The 1,407-nt window shown below is 57.9% G+C and overlaps 1 protein-coding gene across 1 annotated transcript; it reads left to right on the top strand.

Moving 5' to 3' along the window:
• Positions 1–200: 200 nt before the first annotated feature.
• On the top strand, positions 201–1,167 carry LOC125517608 (probable calcium-binding protein CML24). Its single transcript, XM_048682816.1, has one exon. It carries the CDS (start codon positions 360–362, stop codon positions 933–935), a length of 576 nt encoding a protein of 191 aa, XP_048538773.1. The 5' UTR covers positions 201–359; the 3' UTR covers positions 936–1,167.
• Positions 1,168–1,407: the final 240 nt, after the last annotated feature.

The following is a 1,407-nucleotide window of genomic DNA, read 5'->3' as shown; positions in this document are numbered from 1 at the left end:
CAGTCAGTGAGGCAGACAAAAGGTATGAATGCGAGCTTCCATGGAACCAGAGGCCCAGAAACGAAGAGAGCAAAGCCAACCCGAGCCGGTGCGAAAGTGTGCTGCCTACTGCCGGGGACATACCTAACAGATCCAGCACGTCCACCGTGAGTCGGTTCCGATCGGCTGTTTCCACGGAAATAGTATGGTAGGCGATGGATTTCCCGGCAGAGAAAAAGGAAGGAACGAAGCCAAGCCAGCCCTCCGCCTCCGCCGGGGACACGACGCGGCCCCGCTCCTCCTTCCACCCCCCGTCCTATAAAGCTGCGAGAGTCTCGGCGCGGTCCTCCTCCCCACACCGTCCGAAAATAAGCAAGGCAATGGCCGGCGAGCATCAGCAGAGCCAGGGCGCGGCCAAGGCCCTGTCCAAGGGCTCGCCGTCGCCGTCGTTCCGCCTGCGCAACGGCAGCCTGAACGCGGTGCGGCTGCGGCGCGTCTTCGACATGTTCGACCGCAACGGCGACGGCGAGATCACGGTGGACGAGCTGGCGCAGGCGCTGGACGCGCTCGGGCTGGAGGCGGACCGCGCCAGCCTGGCCGCCACCGTCGGTGCGCACGTGCCGCCCGGCGCCTCCGGGCTCCGCTTCGAGGACTTCGAGGGCCTCCACCGCGCGCTCGGCGACGCGCTCTTCGGCGCCCTCGCCGACGACGCCGAGGAGGGCGGCGCCGGCGGGCAGGACGAGGAGGAGATGCGGGAGGCCTTCAAGGTGTTCGACGTCGACGGCGACGGCTTCATCTCGGCGTCGGAGCTGCAGGAGGTGCTCAAGAAGCTGGGCATGCCCGAGGCCAGCAGCCTGGCCAACGTCCGGGAGATGATCTGCAACGTCGACCGCGACAGCGACGGCCGCGTCGACTTCGGCGAGTTCAAGATCATGATGCAAGGGATCAACGTCTGATCTGACGCACGATCGATCGGCTTTTACGATTACACACAAGCGATGCATGCATCGGCCCGCCGTTTATGCAGTAAGCTCGATGATGAAGAACAGCCCTTTCTTTCTTTATGTTCGTCCACGATATGCTCAGATGCAATGCAACCTCTGAAGCTCCAAGAAAATGGAGAAGATAAGAGATTGCAAGATTAATTAATAGGTTTCATACATACGATCCCCAAAGGTTCAGATTACAAGGCCGTTGAGCATTATTTTTTGTGTGTCTAATCATGTGGTGTTGTAAACTTTTCATGAACTTTTTTTAACATATAGTATAATCATATACGCATGTACACTCACCCTATGGACGTACGTACACACATCCTATTTCTAAGAGCACCTTACCCGGCCGACACAATATCTTAGATTGACAAAGTCGACACAAACGCCTCTTAGTTGACAGAAACGTCTCCTCTAAACAAACATTGTCGAAAAA

The sequence above is a fragment of the Triticum urartu genome, chromosome 6, assembly GCF_003073215.2.
Source record: "Triticum urartu cultivar G1812 chromosome 6, Tu2.1, whole genome shotgun sequence".
Classification (NCBI taxonomy): Eukaryota; Viridiplantae; Streptophyta; class Magnoliopsida; order Poales; family Poaceae; genus Triticum; species Triticum urartu.
This window is presented reverse-complemented; position numbering and strand designations above follow the sequence as displayed.

What these genes read in the sequence shown, in the direction of transcription:
- LOC125517608 (XM_048682816.1), top strand. Translation starts at nt 360, where the DNA reads ATGGCCGGCGAGCATCAGCAGAGCCAGGGCGCGGCCAAGGCCCTGTCC.